The 18,705-nt window shown below is 38.8% G+C and overlaps 1 protein-coding gene across 1 annotated transcript in view; it reads right to left on the bottom strand.

The window, feature by feature from the left end:
- Positions 1–261: 261 nt before the first annotated feature.
- LOC124568789 overlaps positions 262–18,705 on the bottom strand; it is a 124,340-nt gene continuing 105,896 nt past the window's right edge. Inside the window, exon 10 of the mRNA XM_047131057.1 lies at positions 262–4,135. Within this exon, the coding sequence (XP_046987013.1) occupies positions 1,067–4,135 (3,069 nt within the window). The 3' untranslated portion in view covers positions 262–1,066. The remainder of the gene's footprint in view (positions 4,136–18,705) is intronic.

Genomic DNA, 18,705 nt, shown 5'->3' with positions numbered 1-18,705 from the left:
AAATAAGTTACTTCTACAGTTACACAAATCGGACGTGACAACATTTACTGTATATATGCTGACATGTGTTGACATCAACATTGTGATATTTGTTAGTTGTGATTAACGCAATTACATCATACTCGGCTAATTCCCAAATACCTTTGATTTTCACATTGCTACTAATCAATTAATTTACAGTGTCTCTGATAAGGATGCTTAAAAGTCTGCACATTAATTCACTGAAGTTAATACATTTTATTTTGGCATGGGTTTGGTCCAGCAAAGGTAAGTTTACAAAAGTTCACAAAATTTTACATCAATCTTTCTGATACTAAATAAATACTAAACTAAATAAACATAAAATGATATATTTATATAGTTTTATGAATTCTCAGATTCACATAACAATACTGTCTCAATAGTGGTTATTATTTTCAGATAATAACTCATCAAATGACAGTTTTCAACAAGGTCTTATAAGTCCACAAAAAATAACTTTTTCCCACAAAAATATTCAAACTTCGAGAAATATTACAGTATACTACACAATTCTGTTGTATAAGCACTTTTCTGGAAAAGCACAACGAACACACACACACACACACACACACACACACACACACACACACACACACACACACACACACACAAATGTATCACACAAGAGTCTTTTAGTCTCACTACAAAACACTGGTGGAATGTTTTAAGTATTGTGCACTTCAGAACCACTCATTTAAAAATAAGAGATGAGATTCTCAGGACAATCAGAGTCAATTTTATCGGTGCATAGTTATTACTGTTAAAAAACCAATAACACTATACTTCCTCCCATTTTCTCTGCAAAGTAACACTTTGTACATGGACCTAAGTTTGGTTATTTTTAATTTCCATCTCCTCAAATGATAGAATTTGTCCCTATACAGTCTTAAGAGTTTAGTTAACTCATCAGTATTTATTTCTATTTTCTTCTTCAGCTCCTAGTTTATACACTATAGCAATGAGAAAACATATTTCACAGTGGGCCACTGTAATACGACTTTGTATTCTGATAATTGGTCACAACTTTCACTGACTGAGGTTTTTCCTACAAATCCATTTCATCTGTTTCATCTGTTGGAAATTCATGTAAAGATTCTACATCAGCCATTTCACTAGGCCTCAAAGCCATCTTATACTCACAAACCTTCTTGCCAGCAATTAACATGCTATCATCATTGTGGACTTTTGCAAGATGATTCGCTATTTTAGTACGTGTTGTAAATCCCTTATTGCATTGTTCACATTTAAATGGATACTGTTTTGTGTGCAGAATTAAGTGCTTGTTGAGCGTGCTGCTGACACTGAAAGCCATGTTACAGTACTTACATTTGTATGGGCGTTCACCAGTATGGACCCGTCTCTTGTGCACCGCCAAAATAGAAGTATGTTTAAATTTTTTGTCACAGAAATTACACTGATAAGGCAAAGGATTATCATGCCAGAGACGGTGCATTCTATAAGTACTATTAGAGGAGAAGGTTCGGCCACATAGTTCACATGTGTACCGCACTTCTTTTGTGTGAGTTGCTTTATGTTCTGCTAATACAACTTCAGAATGAAGACCTTTACCACATATTTCACAATACACTGCATACTTTCCTGTATGAACAGACATGTGGTACTTCAACCCTGATGCTGTCCTGAATACTTTAGGACATTCCTTGCACATAAAAACTTGTTTAAAGCGCCCATGTCGTCTTTCGTGTTCAATAAGTTTTGAACGATCAGTTATTTCCTTGCGACAGATCCGGCAGTATGGTTCTCTATGATATATATCTTTGTGTCTATTCAACCGTAATTCTGTGAGGAAAACAGTTTCACATATATTACATTTGTAAACTACTCGCTCTGGGTGCAATGATTCATGTATCCTGCAGCTTCTCAAGCTCAGAAATTCTTTGTTGCAAAATGTGCAGTTGTGTTTCTTAGGATGTTTCTCTTCCCTGTGCTGGTATAATTTGGATTTCTCTGTGAAAACTTCTTGACAAAGATTACATGACACAGATGACACAGATACTGGAGGTTTTTCATGATTTGTAAGATGTCTCTTAAGATTGTGATGTGTCCTCAGGGTTTTAAAACATATGTGGCACTTGAAAAAATCATTATCTCTGAAGGTGTCACACAGATCATCGTGAATCAATTCTTTGTGGTTTTTAAGCCGACCCTCGGTGACAAACATTTGATTACAAATGTCACATTTATACGTTGCCCTTTCAGGATGAGTCAGTTCATGATCTCTACACAATTTCATATTTGAAAATTCTTTATCACAAAATGCACATTTTACATATTGTTGATGCTGGACTTTTAAATGTTGTTTCAAATGTACCCTGTCAACAAGTTGTTCATTGCAAAGTTCACAGATAATTGATCCTACTGTACACTTCTCATGCTTTAACAAATGTCGTTTCAAATTACTTTGCGTTGTTAAAATCCTATTACATATGTGGCACTCAAAAAGTTTTTCACATGCTGGCAACTGACTAACATTTTCTTGAAAAAGCAGTGATGCTCGAGTTTTAACATCACAAGATCTCAAAATAGTTCTTTCATTATTAATACTACTATTTTCTGAAGCTGCGCTCTGATTTCCACTGCTACTGGTGCCTGAAACCAACTGTGATGCTTTGTTTGCATTTTCTTCATGGCCTGTTCTAATGGCAGTTTCTTCAGTAGTAGTTGACTCTATAAAATCTATTTCTGCATCTCCAGAGCAAAGGGCATTTAAATTTTCAATCTTTGAAATATTACTCTGGGCAATTTCTCTTTGAATACTATAATTTTTTTCATTATTATGTGTAGATGTATCCTGGATTTCTTCAAAAGCAATTTCTTCACATGTTGACCCATCAACAACCATTTCATCTCCAAGAACAATGTGCGGCATATCGTCATCTAAGCCAATTTCTAGGCCACCAGCCCATTCATTCTGAGGATTATGAAGCATCATTTGATTATCTTCAATACTTTTCAGGACATTCTCAGAGCCCGGTGACCCACATGTGCCCTTCTCAGGCCTCGTAAATGTCTTTTGTGACAAATAAAGCATTTGATCTGAAGAATCTAAACCCTCTGTGTGTGTAGACTGCTCTCCGTTTATAACTACAGAGTGAGGCGGACTCCTGACACTGCTTTCGGTACATTTGGGTAACTCTTTTTGAATTAAATTCTCCAGTGTTTTTGTGCATACGTTGGCAATTGAGTTACTTGCCACAACAACTCCCTTCTTTAAAATAATTTTCCCAGTCTCTTTTGCTAAAGGTTTAAGGCCTGATTTCTCAGGCTTTGTGTTATCATGAACAATAATATCTTCAGAAAAAATGCTCTGGTTAATTACTTTTTTATTTTCTTCAAATGTGTCAGTTTTATTTTTTTCCTCTGAAACCTGTTTATTTTCTTGAGTAGTCACTGAGTTACTATTTTTTCTCAACATTCTGTACACAGGAGACTTCATAAATGGAAGTTGTGGCATGTGATCTCTAGTGGAGGACTGTATGCATTGATCTTCTGCAAATTCCTGTTCACTGTCAGAGCTTAAAGTTATGGATATGACATTCTTCATTTTTCCATCTGAATTTTCTACTGAGATTGTATTGTCATTTTTTCCTGGAGGACATTTATGCTTTAAAGCTCCTTCCTTAAATAATAAACTATGTGCTTCATCATGCTGATCTGGTAATTTAGTGTCATCATTTCCATTCCTCAAAGAGTGTGACATAAAGCATTTTTGTCTTTTACTATGATGGTCTTCCACATTTAATGCACACCCCATGTTGCCTGTAGTGGAGACACAAACATCTGCATCTATAGTACGCTCCAGTTGCTTCTCGTGGGCTTCATTGTTCTTGCAATGTTCTGATGCTGAATGGTAATTTTCAAAATGACACCTTTCTTGTGCAGCCACATTACGTGTTTTCAGTTTTTCCTTTTTAAATATATTTGTCTCTTTCCGATTTAAACCACTCACAGTGCCACTGTTTGACGCTTTTGCTGTTTTATTCCAAGGCACTATCTCTGTTTTATCGCAGTGGCTCTTCTGAGACAAAGCCAGATGCAGTTTTTGTGGTCTACATGACAGTTGTGATCCTTCTGTATCTGAAGCACTGAGTACCTGAAACAAATGGAAGAAAAATTCTACTTCAGAAAAATGATATATACTGTAATGTAACAAGATACAAACAAACGAGTGCGTACCTAAAAAAAAGTGGAGTAACATTGTCGTTGGCTGAGCTTGTGTAGTACACATTTTTGCCACTAGGCATGTATAGTGCAACTCATTGCCAGTTCAGCGCCGCCTGTGTTGTCGACCTGGCTTGTTCTCTTCATCCGCAGTGATTGTTTCTGCTGGCGCCATTTTGTTCTTGTTTCATTTTTCATAATGGCAAGTTTAAGTGAACAATGTGCAGCTGTGAAATTTTCTTTTCTACTCGGTAAAAATGCTGCTGAAACTGTTTCAATGTTCAAAGCAGCTTACCAAGAGGATGCTATGGGAAAAACTCAAGTGTATGAGTGATTTGCTTGACTTAAAAATGGCAACATGTCAATTGATGACAGATCTCATTCTGGACGTCCATCACCTGCCCGAATTGACGAAAATATTGAAAAAAATGCAAGGGCTTGTGCTCACAGACCGCTGACATGCAACTGATCAACTGTCAGAGATTAATGGGTTACCTTGGAGCTTGTTTCAGTGAATTTTAATGGAAGATTTGGGGACAAAGAGGGTTGCTGCCAAGTTTGTTAATCGGGTTCTGACTGACAATCAAAAGGAACATTGAGTTGAAACATGTCATGCTTTGAAATCACAGCTTGAAACCAAGCCCAATTTTCTGTCAAAGGTCATTACTGGTGATGAGTGATGGTGAGATCAGTGATGGTGTTACGGTTACAACCCAGAAGCAAAGCAACAGTCAAGCCAGTGGAAGGCGTCATTTCCCCGTCCAAAAAATGTCATCAAGTCAAATCAAACATAAAAAAATGGTGATTTGCTTTTCTGATGCCAAGGACGTATTTCATCCAGAGTTTGTTCCCAGAAGTCAGACAGTCACTCAAACCTTTCATCTGGAAGTTTTAAGAAGACAACACAATGAAGTTCATCAAAAAAGACCAGATTTGTCACAGACAGAAGACTGATTCTTCCACCACGACACACCTGTACACAGTCGTCTCTGTTCGACAGTTTTTGGCTAAAAATGACAAGGTTCTGCTGCACCACGCACCTTACTTGCCTGACCTGGCTCTGTGTGACTTTTCGTTATTTCCACACATAAAAGGACACCAATTTGACAACACTGAAGAACTCAAGAAAAAAAAACAAGGGGGAAACTGTCAGCCATTTCTAAAGATGACTACAAAAAATATTTCAAACAGCGGAATCACCAGTGGGATGAAAGTACTAGTTGTAATAGAGAGTATTTTGAAGGGGATAAGGTTGTTTTGTGAACAATTTGAAAATATAGAGCTTTTAAAAAAATGCTTTTTTATTGTATCCGTTCGTATTCTTTGCAGATAAGTACACTCGATTTATATTGCAGAATAGAAATGTAGAATGTAGAAGAATGTGGAGGGAAAAAGGAAGATTAGGGTTTAGAGGAGGGGGGGAGAGGAGGGGGGGAGGGAGAGAGGGGGTGGGGGAGGGGGAGGGGGAGAGAGAGAGAGAGAGAAAGGGGGAGAGAGAGGGGGGGGGGAGAGAGAGAGAGAGAGAGAGAGAGAGAGAGAGAGAGAGAGAGAGAGAGAGAGAGAGAGCAAGAAAAAAATAAATCAGGCTCTGCTGTGGACACCTTCTTCTTCTTCTTCTTCTTCTTCTTCAAGTAGATGAGCTCGTTCTGAAGCTAACTCATGAGCTGATGCTGTACGCGTATTTTTTTAAAATTCCATCAGATTGTTGAAACACAAATTTTAACTGTATCTTAAAAGCAACTGATCTGAAAACTAGTAACACCAGAACCAACTTGAGAGACTGTATATCAGGTACAACTAGACTGGTGTTCATTCTTTATCATTTGGCAAATGGCGATGATGATGATGATGATGATGATTATTGGTTTGTGGGGCACTCAACTGCGCGGTCATCAGCGCCCATACAAAGTCCCAATTTTGACACAGTCCAATTAGCCACTGTCACGAATGATGACGATGATGGTGTTGGTGATGAAATGATGAGGACAACACAAATACCCAGTCCCCAGGCAGATCAAATCCCCAACCCGGCCGGGAATCGAACCTGGGGCCCCGTGATCCAGAAGCAGCAACACCTAGCCACTAGACCACGAACTGCAGACATGGCAAATGGTGATTTACACATATGTCTGCTGTACCTCTTTAAAGTGCACTTCTCTCATCGATATGCCTCTTGGAACAAGAATTTTGTAACACTTTAGAAGGACTCTAGAAATTCATAAAGGTAAATTTGAAATATCAATCAAATGTTTATGTCAATATCTTATTATGGTTTACCAATGTTACAAATTTCATAAATACAATACATCTACGACTTGAGTTATGGGACATGAAAAGTAATGTATACATATACTGTAATAATGCCGAGAACAGTTGACATGGGCTTTCCAAGATCATAGGAACATGAAGCTTACAAAAAGTTTAGAAGTCTTAATACTTACACAGAATACAATTGTGACTCACTGCTGCAGATCATCTAACAATTACAAGGAAACAGTGAAAAAATCATTTTTCAGACAGTGGCTTTTCTATGTCCCATAGCTCTGCTAATAGATACATCACATTAAGGAAATTCATGGATTGTTTGCCTTTTCATTTCAGTAGGCAAACAAACAAATCAAATGCCATTACATAAGCAGCAAACTTTCAAACTGAAGCAACGTCATACTGTTTCTGTGCTCAAATTAAGTGACTTGGTACTGCAGCACTGGCAGTGTCAGAAAGACGAGGCAAAGGTAAGAGTGAGAGAAGCATTTACACACGAAATCTGATGCAGGTATGACCTAGCCATTTGAAACATTCTCCACTCAGGCAGATAACACCAGCCACACATTGGCATCTACCTGCAACAGCTTGCTCAATCAGCACTATTGCTAGGCCTTATAGTGATACTGTCATGTATTCCAGGCACAATGGGGCAGTCCACTTGCTTAGCTGAGTGTTAATGGGTTTGCCTACCATGCAGCAGGCCCAGGTTCGATTCCCGACCAGTTGGAGATTTTCTCCACTCATGGACTGGGTGTTACATCACCACCACCACCACCACCACCACCACCACCCACCACCAACACACAAGTCACCCAATGTGGCATCGCTTGAAATAAGACTTGCAACTCAGCGGACGAACTTCCCCACCTGCGGCCTCTCGGCCATCAATGCCACACAATCATTTCATTTTTTACAATGGGGCAATACTGATGGCAACACTATTGCAGGCATGTCATAAAATATGACCAGATAGATGTTCATTCTTTGGTGTTTCATTATTGGTGATTTCTACAGAAGAATGTTGGAAATGTAATACTATTTATCGGCATGAAGACCTGAAAAGCCAGCATGCATGTAGAAACTGAATCAAGAAATGCTAGTTTCAAGCGATTGACAATTATAAACAAAATTTAATATTTTAATGAGTTTTATTTGCACTGATGTTGCCTGCTGTAACTAGCAACAGGTTAACAGATCACCTTAAAGACATACGGAGCTAAGGTAAATATAAATTATTACACGAGGCACTCATTAATGTCAGTAACTGTATGTCTGTTGTGATTCGTAATGATGAGTAAATAGCTCACAAAGCTTAACTCACCTCAGCTATTTGCACAGGCTGCTGATCTTTGTTGAGGCTTGCACACTGACTAGCCTCATTGTTCCGTGTAACGGCGCATTCCTATCACTTGAAGCATGTTTTGAGAGAGAACTGATGTTATTGAGTCTCGTAGCAGCTGACTAATGTGAATACAATGAGGTGACATTACATTATAACCACTCCTCTAAGACTGATGGCAATGCAGGGTGCATAACACCTGCCAGGGATAGAGAGAGATTATTCAACAACATATGCAGGAAAAGGTGAATGTTTTTAACTTTAATGATTCAGGTCAAGGTCATATTGTGCCTGACTCGTGTATGAGAATACACACCAAAGATGCAGTGAGGCTTGGTATTCACCTGGTGCTATACTTGATGAAACCATTAGTAAATGAAAACACTCTAGACACCTATGCATTACACAAGAAAGTGGATGAGGAAGTCTTAGCTACACTGGAATACAGAATAGATTGGCCCTGTGGCGGTACAGCTAAACAGCCTAGTTCACGAGGGTACATGTGTTTCAACACACACCCTTCACCCATAAGGTGACATTTAACCTATTCGTGAGCATTGTTAGTCAGTATTGGATGCTTACTGACTTGGGCTGACAGAAGAGGCTTAGAAGATCCAGAGAGCAACTGCATACCTCACCACATATTTGTTTAGTCAGTGCAAAAGTGTCACAGAGATACTCAATGAACTCCAAAGGGTGACACTAGGGAAAAAGTTCCAAGAGTCCACATTTCATTATGAGTCAGGAACAGATTACTGCCAGCAACTTCTAACTCATGTATTCATTACTACAGTAAAATTTGTGTAATTAATGGGGACTGGAGCAAAATGATACTGATTAATCTACTCCCAACATTGCAGCGTGGCTTGTGAAGTACAGAAGTGATGTAATTGTAGATTCTTCCCAAATAGTTGTTAAGAGGGTTCTGCAGAAGACAGGTTTTACATGTGCCTTTTTCAAGCAATTACGTGATCAGAGATTATTCCACTGGGTAGAAAGGTATCACAACCTCATGATGGAACACTGGAACTAAGGTCTCTCTTTACATGATTCACGATTCCAGTTGTATCATGTCAAATCCCATATTCCACAACACATGCCCCATATGTGCACTAAGCAATATACACAGGTTGGTTCTGGCAGTTGGATGTGCTAGGTTAAGTATATGGCATAAGCACAAATTACAAAAGGAGTGTAGTCATAGTTTATTGTTGATTGCACTGCAATTAATTGTGTGTGCTTGCTTCTCTTTGTTGAAGTATACCTTAATTTGTTGCACCTTCCTAAAGGTTCTCTTTCTTATGTGACATATGGAACACAAAAATGAAAGAATTAATGAAAAATAGTAAGGCTATTAGAAAGCATTATAAACAGACATGGAGGTTCCAAATTAAAGTTAGGCTTGAGATTTAACAGCTGATTTAATAAGCTCTCACCTTTCATCTCATCTATCAGAGCCAGTATATACTGAAGAGCTTAACATTACTGAATTAATACCAGGAGAGCCAGAAAATAAATAGAAATTAAAGTGCAATCAGGTGTAAGGAATTGAACTCTGCAATAAAGAGAAAATACACCAATATCATCTCACAATCTAGTTGGAATCCAGGCAGCAAGTGCACATAAGACCATAGCTTTGAAAACCTGTAGATACTGATTATGACGATGACAATGATGATGATGACAGTCACAAAAATACTGCATGCAAATAGAATTGTCAAGTTGGCTATAAACATATCATCATTCACCTGGATGTCCATTAAAGCTGTATTTAGTATCAATGTTAATGGTGAGAAGCACATAGCTTATGTATTTCCATTACATATGGCATTTTTCAGCATAAGAACTGTCCACACAAGAAGTACGAACAGAATAATAACAATTTACTTGTATTGCACTTCATGTCCTCACTTGAAATTGCACTGCTTATCTATCAAATCGGTGGTGTGAGTCAGCGCTATGTAAATCAATAATGACTTCACAGTATCTACATTTATTAGAGTATGTGTTTAACTGGTGTCACGTATCTTTATCAGGTACTAAGGACTTGTAAACTCAATATCATGATGGAACCAATTAATTTTTAGAAAGAGATCATTATGGTTCCACAGAGACTTTTTAGGAAAAAATGGTGAAACAGAAAAAAATCACATATTCACTCATATTGTTCAAGTGCTAAGAGCAGTATCTTGATTTCCACCTGTAACAATGTATTGCAAATTCTTCAAACGGCATTGACCTGCCAGCCTCGTGACATAAGCAGTTTCATTATCTTCTACACTGCTTCCTAAACTTCAAGGTGTTTGAAATGATTTGGAATAAATATTAATCTAGAATATATGAGCCATTCCACACCAAGTGGTGTAACTTCAAAAAAAGTTTCTACATGAACATCACGGATATTGTAATCGGAGGCTTTCCCGGCATATGTGTTGTTTTCAGGGCTATCCAGCCAGATGCGATTGTTGAAGTCCCACAATATTTCGGCAAATACCCTTTCCGCCATCATCAGGTGGTTCTCAGAGAATTGTCTATCTGTTCATTGTCGGTGTTATTTATGTCTGTCAGTCGGGCTACGATTTCCTGCGCCAACAGTCCGATTGCGGCCCCCAACATTCTGTTTGCGAGTGACAATGCTTCGATTGTGGACGCCAACAATCCGTTTGCAGGTGCCAACCCAGGTCAGCACCATCCCCGGCGATATGCCAGGTGGTGGAAGATGCAGAATCCCATGGAGTGTCCCCGACAGCCGTCATGAAAGGATCTTGTGTCTGCTTGAGGCGTGACTACTTCATGGAGCTAAGTAATGGTTTCCATGCTTTGCTGGGTTGAAAACCTGTGTCTCAGCTTATGAGATTGCCCGTTGTGCAAATTTCAATGGCTTCCTTGAGGATGCTGTCCCAGTAATAACTGGTAGGGGCCAGAATCTTGGTCTCTTCATATTTTGCGTTGTGTCCAGTTTCCAAGCAGTGTTCTGCCAGTGCTGATTTGTTGGGCTGGCTTAGGCGAGTGTGGCATTTGTGTTCTTTGCAGCAGTCTTCGACTGTTTCGATTGTTTGACCAATGTAGGATTTGCTGCAATCACATGGAATATTATATATGCCAACTTTCATGAGGCCAAATCCATCTTCCACTGTCCCAAGTAAGGCACATATCTTGGACGGTGGTCGGAAGACCACGTCAATTTTGTGTTGTTTTAGCAGTCTCTCAGTTTTTGACATCACATTGCCTGCATACAGAAGAAAGGCAAGGCCTGGTTCCTCATCTTTAGACTGTTCTTCATCTGGATTTCTGCTGTGTTTCCGTTGTCTTAGCGCTGTCTGGATCTGTCGATTGCCTTACCCATTCTTGTGGGACACATTTTCTAGGTGTTTGAGTTCTTTGTGCAGATTCTGTTCATCTGATATTGAGTATGCCCTGTGAACCAGTGTGTTGAGCATCCCATTGAGTTGTGCAGAATGGTGGCAACTAGAGGCATGTAAATATAAGTCTATATGTGTAGGTTTGTGGCACACGCTAAGACCATTTCATCTCTGCTCTACAAGTACATCAAGAAAGGGTAATTTCCCTTTCTTCTCGATATCCATGGTGAGCAGTGTGTTGCTGTGGATGGAATTTAGATGTTCTAAAACCACCTGTAGATGATCAGGTCCAAGGGTCCAGATGACACACGCGTCGTCCACGTATTGGAAAAAACACAAAGGTTTCCGTTCGGCCACTTGCAGTGCCTCCTCTTCAAAACTCTCCATAAGTAAGTTAGCTACCACTGGTGAGAGAGGGCTCCCCATAGCTACACCGTCGGTCTGCTTGTAGTATTGGCCATTGAAAACGAAGTAGGAGAATGTAAGTATGTGCCTGAGGAGTTGTGTCAACTCTTACCAAATTTCTCACTGATAAGGTGGATTGAATCTTTTAGTGGGACCCATGTGAAAAATGACACGACATGAAAGCTAACCATGAAGTCTGTTTGTCGTAGGGTCAGTTCCTTAAGACGACAAATGAATCCGTTGAGTTCCGAATATGGTGTTTGCACTTTTCCACATACAGTCTGAGCAGGCCTGCCAGGTGTTGTGCGAGAAGGTACTTGGGCACCCCTATGTTGCTGACAATAGGACAAATGCCTTCCTTATGTGTCTTAGGGAGGCTGTATATTCTCAGACCTATGCAGAGCACTGTTGAAGTCTCTTGATATCCTTCTCCTCAATTGCACCATTTTCCAGTAGGGTGGCAGTGCTTAATTGTATCCTGTTGGTAGGCTCTGTCTTGATCTTCCGGCATGCTGGGTTCTCAAGTAGTTGGAGCATCTTCTGTTCATAGTCCTGCCTGTTCTGAATGACTGTGGTGTTTCCTTTGTCGGTGGGCAGAATGACAGTCTCTTTGTCTCCTCTGAGGGCCCAAAGTACCACTCTTTCTTCCCGTGAGATGTTGCTGGTGGTCGGTTTGGCCTTGGAGAGAATCCAACATGTTTCTCTCCTGACTTCTTCAGCCTTGTTCTCGGTTAAGCCCCGAACCACCTGTTCCACTGTAGTGGAGGGGAGGTGATCTGGCGTCAGTGCAAAGTTGAATCCTTTTTCAAGTATGGAAGTGGCTGCATCGTCCAATGGCTTTCCCGTGAGGTTAATCATAATTCATTTCATCGGCTCTGTCTCTTCTTGTTGTTTGCCTGGTATCCTTGCAAACTTGTCAATCTGTTTGTCAGTGGATTTCAGATGTGTCCAGTCAGCCTGGGCCCATGTGAGGCCATCCACCCATTCCCAGGAATGGTCTTTAAGCGTGAAGGCTAATTTTACGTGAAGGTGCAATAGTTCTTTGGCATTCTTGTCGAGTTGTTGTCAAGTGTAGCGAAGCTTTTCCCTGACCAAGGCCATGCTGGCTCGTTTCTTGGTCCAGTTTGCCGGGGGTGTGCATATATGGTGCACCATTTTGGCAAATGTAGGAATGGTGTTTTTGTCCCCACACCTTAGTAAAAAGGTGAATGAACCCAGCAGACGTCCTTTCTGGTTCCGAAGCTTATCTAGTTTCTTCACCAGGTGGAACATATCCTCTCCGTAGACGTTGTTGATATGTGACTGGAGGCTTTCCCGGCGTTGTGTTGTTTCCAGGGCTCTCGGGTGTCCAGCCGGATGTAATCGTTGAAGCCCACAATACTTTGGCGAATAGCATTTCCACCATCATCAGGTGATTCTGATGGAATGGTCGGTCTGCTCATTCTCAGTGTTATTTATGGCCATCAGTCGGGCTTCGATTTCCAGCGCTGACAGTCCAATTGCAGCCGTCAACATTCCGTTTGCAAGCACTGACTCTTCGATTACGGGCACCAACAATCCGTTTGCGGGTGCCAACCCAGGTCCGCTCAGTCCCCTGCATGATGGTCATGCAGGAACCTGTAGACCAGTTTGTATGGAATGACCCATACACATTGTACACCACTTCATTATTTCAGGAGCCATTAGAAGTTATCCAAAGCCCTCATAGTGTGCACCACAAGAGTTCTAATATCAATTTCACGCATAGCTCTTCAATATATTAGAAGTCCAATGTAATGCAGCTGTCAGAGGACATGGTTTATGGCCAGATTATAGTGTAACTGCTGTATATCGAGAGTGAGTTATAGAGTTCCAAACAATGAATGGAAAATTTGGAAAAACGCATATGTAAGGTTATACTGAAGTGTATATTTTCAGTGTTTAAATTTACAGAACATTTGAAGCACAGACTTTTTTTTTTTTTTTTTTTTTTTTTTTTAAAAAAAGAATTTCCAAATACAGCAATTAGGTAAATTTCACTCAAAAAGCAACCAATGGAAGACACAGGATGGAATAATGACAATATTATTTAAAGGATAGACTACTACCAGCCATACGGCGGGGACGTTGTCGCAGATAGGTAAAACTGTCAAACAAGTAAGTTTTTGGCCAAACGGGCTTCCCCAACATAAATTCCATTTCAAATCAAAAACTAATCACCACTTTATATTATAAAGAATTGCCTTCTATCACGGTCTGCTACAAAATAAAATACAGTTAATTTTATCCATAATGAATGCCTCTGAACACTGTGACAGTTCCTTTAAAGGATAATGTTGAATAAAATCCACTACTGGCCACAACTGAAGGCAGTTTATTTAAAACATGACTAATTTTGGGTTTATGACCACATCAATTTGGTTACATACAGTACCGCCTTTACACATTCAATGTAGGAGTCCAATAAAGATCAAGTGTCTAAATGGCTGTTGCACATTTTACTCCAAAGAGGTCATTTGAGGTATCATATTGCTATATTTATACATTGATGCCATTTAAAATGTTATAAACTGTGGATGCAATATGAACCCACAGAGTTTGCAGCCAAACGTATGGAATCATAACATATTACAACTACAAAAATTATTATATTATTGTAGACTCACACTGTCAAATTACCATATGTGACATATGGACAAGATAACAGAGCCATTAGCTGAAAACATAAGGTGGTTCACCACCACCAAGAGGCAAATTCCTGTAATTACTAGAGTCAGGCAAGGTGCCAATTTAAGGTCAGATTCAGACATACAGTTTTAGAGGAAATTAAATTGACTGGAACTTCGAGTTCATCTTATAACAACAGAGGGAAAAGTGAAATAAACTTGCTTTGTAAGAGATTAGTGGGTAAAAGGTAAAGTAAATAAGTTAATTTATTTGCAAGATCATATTGCTTAGAAAGAAATTGATGTCATTCATTTGTCCGAACACCATGCAATCAAAGGGAAAGAAAATAATAATGTAAATGGTTATAAATAGCTGTACATTCATAGAGATCCAATATGGATACAGGAGGAGATGTCCCACTCATAAATAAGGAATATAAATACAAAAATGTAAAAATAAGTAATACTATAGAGATCAGGATGTAGAAGCGAGTGCTTGTGAGTTAATATTGTGAAACGTAATACTTCTGCTTGTTATAGTATCCGTGCCTCCATTTGACAACTGGAAAATTTTATTGAAAAATTTTTACGCAACCCTACCCTATGGTAAGTGGATTGTCAGATAATGATGTACAGTTAATTACATTACATAACCTCAGTCCATGTGTAGTGTAGAGACTGTAAGGGTGAATAATGACAGAAATTACTGAAGATTTTACAGAAAGCTTGGAAAATGTTGACTGGAGAGAAGTTTACAATAAACATGTAACACCTCAGCCTCAGTTGCAACTGAGGCTGACATGTTACATGTTCAATTATCACATTTGCTGGCAGGGTTACACAATGTTAAAAATTCATAAGTTTACAATAAACCTAAAGCTCACTTTAAAGACATATATTTCTTAATGAGTTTGTATCTATTTTTGACAGTAGTTTTCCTAAAAAGATAATTAAACATCATAATGGGATGTCATTAAAGAACCCTTGGATAATTACAATGAAAAATGGACATGCATAAATACCCAGAACAAGTAAGTATCCTTTCACTCACTCATATTATAAAAGTATTGTAACATACCAAGAAAAGTTGCAGTAAAAAAAATCCAAGAGTTTGTACATCTTGCCTGAACCTGACAGATCAGACAATATGGCACTAGCTGTTATAAAGAGAATGGGATCACTGTAAAAGGCAGTTCATGTGTAGCAAATATTTTCAGAAATTGCTATTTAAAATAAGTGACAAAATTGGTGCAAACAGTTCAGGAGAAAAAGCAAAACAGCAGGCCAGAGTAGCAATACAAAGGGCATTTAGTGAAATAAAATTAACCCACATCCTGAAATAAGGAAGAGCATCACAACTCCAAAAAGTAAAAGTTCAGATGGAGTGGATAATATCTCCAATAAAACTCTAAAAAGTTACAGCCTTATAGTAAGTAATGTTCTTAACCATTTATGTATTGCATCATTAATTGAGAGTATCTTCCCAGACAGACTGAAATAGATAGTAAGTATCATGTTTGCACGATAGATCATAATGATGTGGAATGAGTCACTTTACATTCTCATCACAAAATTAATTTGAACATATGGTTCATTCTGAACATTTAAAAGTTTTTTTTATGATATTGTTAGCTCTCTGTAAGAAAGGCGACTCTATGGCCATCAATAACTACTGCTCAATGTCACTCTTTACACCATTTTCTTAAATGTATGAGAAGATAATGTACTACTGAGTTGTCACCCCCATGTGTAGTAATGGTGTACTTAGGCAATCACAGTTTGCGTTTCAAAAGAGACATTCTACTGAGTCAGTTGTTTATACATTTACTGAGCATGTAACGAAATGTTTAAATGATAAAATATCACCATTGGGATCCCCTGTGACTTATCAAAGATAATTTATTTAGTCAATCATAGCATTATATTACAGAAGTTAAGTTTTTATACTTTTCAAGGAGTACGTTCTTCAGTACATGCCCAGTTTAGCTTTTATTTACGAGAAAGAATTCAGCAAATTTTCTTTATCTGTTTAAAAATACAAAGAGGGATGCTACATCATCTGCAAGAAGGGAAAATTCTAAAATTTTCCTAAAATTGGTACTTTGGGAAACAACTAAAAAACACTCCTGCTCCAATCTCCCATCACCCCCCACCAAGGTCATTTTACACACTACTACTCACCAATTTGGTTCATATTGATCAGGAGTGTAGATCGGGGCCAGGACTTCAACATGTGTAAAAAGGAAGGTGCCACTGTCAACTGTTTTTTGAGAAAATGGAGTTTGAAAGTTTTAGGCATGCATACATATACACTAGCGTGTGGTCACTAATAGCCAATGAGTCTGTAGCCAACCGAGTAAACGCTTGGTTTCATCACGTGGAGGATTCTGTTTCCCCCACCCCACATAATTCTAATAACAGGTTTCTTACAATTGTGCAAATTATTAGTATCTAAGGAATCATTTATTGTTGACATAATCTTCATCTTAAAAATTCACCCCTGCAGGTACATTTCAACCCACCATGAGCCTCTTTTACCAGTATAGTTACAGGTATAGCGTGTCTCATCCTATGAAAACCATTTTCTTGGTAATCCTGCAGCTAGTTTCGACCCCTAGAAACAGCTGTATGTGCACAAACAACTTCCAGTTGGTGGAGGGAGAAAGGGACCAACATTTACAGACATGAAGAATACTTCATTTGTTAGCCCCCAAAGTAGTTACAAGTCAATGCTCCAAGATGTCTGGTTTTACAAATAAATGTTTTGATGTGCCTGTTATTTTGACAGCAAGACATTGTGAACCTGATTGTAAAGACGAATAGTTTTACAATGAAGTTTCAAAAGAACAATTAACAACGGCACTTGCTTACAACAGTGAACCTTCACCAATATAATCTCATCACTTCCAAATCTTCTGCAGTAATAATACAAGAACACATGGAAATTGGAGAAGAAATATTTCGCATAATTTTCAAAATGCTAGCAGAGAAACAACTCCTGGTGCAGGATGAACTAATTGCCCACCATGACACTGATGAGGAGGGTGTGTCTGAAGAAACTAAAAAAGTCACTTCACCTTCATAAAGAGAACCAGTCAAAAATGGATAGTGATTAAATTCCACAGTAGCACAAGAATAGGGTCATCAACCTAGCAAGAGAGCATCTGGAATGGGGTTTGGCCAGTCTCTGTAGAAGGGGAGCTTCATGCCTCAGAAGGACGAAAGGTTTCAAAATGTGGTAAAGATCATGTAAAACAACAAGGGACAAGGCATGAACAACTTACAAGTGATTTATGACTCTACAATCATTTCATAGAAGCTTGAGAATGTAATCAGCAGGTAATGCCAAGAAACCTGCAGCAATGAGCTCTTGCTCCTGCTACCCAATTTCCTAATTTAAATTTTCAAGCTTCTGACTTGTGAGTTGCGTTTTTCAAATGAAGACATCAAATTCATCTGAGAAAAATCACCAGATTTGTACCCGAGAGATAAAGCATTTCACTGCAGCAAGTCTCTGATGCAGCAGCAAATTTCCAAATGCAGACTTGAGCCCCCACACCAAAATACAACAAGGATTTTTTTCTTAACACGTTTTGTTACTAACAATGATTAAACACGTATTACTCACCAGATTCACTTACATCAATTGCAATACAGTGGAACCTCACTTAATGAGCACCTCCCATAACGTGCAATATGCACAACAAGCAAAACAAATGGTAAACAAATGACTCGCTTAATGAGTGATGACGATTTAGTGTTACATCACCAGCTGTTCACACATGACAGAGTAAAAGTTCGACAATATGAATGCCTTCCTTTGTCGGTAGCGGCATATGAACGATGTCTTTAGTACATACTGCAGTCTGGGTTTAGCATTCTTTCTGCTACCATCTTAGCACAGCTTGTGATCACACTTTTTTCTTAACTTGCACTCACATAGAGTTTTTTTATGTGAGAATTTTAATAACCTCCGCAGAAATATCCCTGAAGATAAAGCAGCACTAAGACAACCATAAGAGAAACAAAATGACCTTTGAAATGAAGAGTAAAATCACTGAAAAACAAGAATGTGGTGTGAGTGTTGCTGATTTAGCATGCACATACAATCAGTCTACATCAACTATTTGCATTATCCTCAAGAATAAGGATAAGATTAAGAAGGTAGATGCTACAAAGGGATTGACAAGAGTATCTCAACAATGGTTTAGTATTCTGGATGACGTCAAAGGGTTGCTCCTTATATGGTTAAATGAAAAAAATTGCAAGGTGACACTATTAATGAGAACAACATTTGTGGGAAGATGAGAATGATTTTTGCTGACCTTGTCAAGAAGATGCCATCATCATCGGCAGCTGAAGAAGTGTTTAAGAGAAGCCGTGGGTGGTTCGAGCAGTTTAAGGTGAGGATCAGCATCCACAACATTGTCAGACTCAGTGAAGCCTGCTAGCTCCAACACAAAGGCAGCACAGAACTTCATCA

Source organism: Schistocerca americana, chromosome 1 (genome assembly GCF_021461395.2).
Source record: "Schistocerca americana isolate TAMUIC-IGC-003095 chromosome 1, iqSchAmer2.1, whole genome shotgun sequence".
Lineage (NCBI taxonomy): Eukaryota > Metazoa > Arthropoda > Insecta > Orthoptera > Acrididae > Schistocerca > Schistocerca americana.
The sequence above is the reverse complement of the archived record's forward strand: the minus strand, read 5'-3'. Positions and strand labels throughout refer to the sequence as shown.